Source organism: Papilio polytes, unplaced genomic scaffold, assembly GCF_000836215.1.
Source record: "Papilio polytes unplaced genomic scaffold, Ppol_1.0 DF823731.1, whole genome shotgun sequence".
Classification (NCBI taxonomy): domain Eukaryota; kingdom Metazoa; phylum Arthropoda; class Insecta; order Lepidoptera; family Papilionidae; genus Papilio; species Papilio polytes.
Genome location: NW_013525473.1, coordinates 5248936 through 5250307, shown reverse-complemented (window position 1 = coordinate 5250307; position 1372 = coordinate 5248936). Strand labels below are relative to the sequence as shown.

The window sequence follows — 1372 nt, the reverse complement described above, 5'->3', positions numbered from 1 at the left end:
AGAGGGCGCGGCGCAGTTTTGCGGCGGAGCATAGCGCCATCTGTACAATGACATAATGTATGAACAGCTCACGATATATGACACGAACTTCGACACATCTGACAATGTTCCACCTCATGACATATGCGTTTGACAAATATGCACGAACAATAAAAGATATATATAAAAACTGAAAGAAATATTACATACATATAAAGTATAAAATAACACATAATAAACCTATAATAATACATATTAAACAAGAATATTCAAAATCTAAAAATAATGTCTCCTATAAAATTGCATAAATGGTATGGTATGTTACCAGGACTACATAAGTAATGAGACTACAGACGGAGTTTTCTTAAAACTTACCTCTTGCTCAGAATCTCTCAAATTCTGCATCTAAGATCCTTTTTAAAACCATAAACACCTAATATACTTACTTTGCTGTACGCAATACCACCTAAAAGTACCAGGAGACCATATCACGGAAACAGTCCACTTCTATTGAGATTTCATTAACGGCAGATAAATACATGTAGGTAGTTACTATCAAAATATACTTAAACATTTTGTTTTTCTACTATATTCAATAAAAAATACATATTTATTATAACATGTCGTACAATAATGGAAACAGTATACAGATAAATAGATACAAGTCGGTGTGAAAGTACCAGGAGTGCATGAGTGGGTGGTACTCACTTCTGTCGATGTTCCGCTGCAGATGGCTGGCGACGCGGTGGCGCGCGTCGCTGTACTCGAGGTGCAGGCCGAGCCGCAGCAGCGTCGGGTTCTGCTCCACCAGGGACGTGATCTCCATCTCGATCTTGTTTCCTAGTACTTGCGACCGCTGGAAACAAACATAATCAAATCTTACTAATATTATTAAGAAAGTCTAGAAAAAAACTAAAGGGACTTGAAGCATAAATCTAGAGCGTTCGGACGAACATATTATCTACTTACTAAGTTTTTTTAATTCTGCGCAGACGGGGTCGCGCAGAAAGTTAGTACAATAATTAAGAAACATAACATGATGATCGTAAGACATGGATTTCTAACCAAAATCAAACAACTAAACCATTGTCTTACGAATATACAAGCTATCGCACGCGACTTTGTCCGCTTGAAACTAAAACACAATGTTACTGATAACTCAGATTTTAATGGTGCAAAGTTTAAAACAGGCTTAGTATTTGAGTTATTCCAAAATATACAAAAATACAAATATTTTCGCTTAATATCAGTATAGATGTGAACAACACTAGAGCATTCATCACATGTCTGCTGGACTGACAGTCTGTGGGTCAGTAGTTACTTAACTTGTAATCTACAGGTCCTGAGTTCAAAACCGGTCAATTCACAGTCCCGAATGAATGTACAGTCGTGG

The 1372-nt window shown here is 36.9% G+C and overlaps 1 protein-coding gene across 1 annotated transcript in view; it reads right to left on the bottom strand.

The window, feature by feature from the left end:
• LOC106103516 (tropomodulin-1) overlaps positions 1-1372 on the bottom strand; it is a 34989-nt gene that overhangs the window by 3502 nt on the left and 30115 nt on the right. Inside the window, exon 8 of the mRNA XM_013283295.1 lies at positions 688-880. Within this exon, the coding sequence (XP_013138749.1) occupies positions 688-880 (193 nt within the window). The remainder of the gene's footprint in view (positions 1-687; positions 881-1372) is intronic.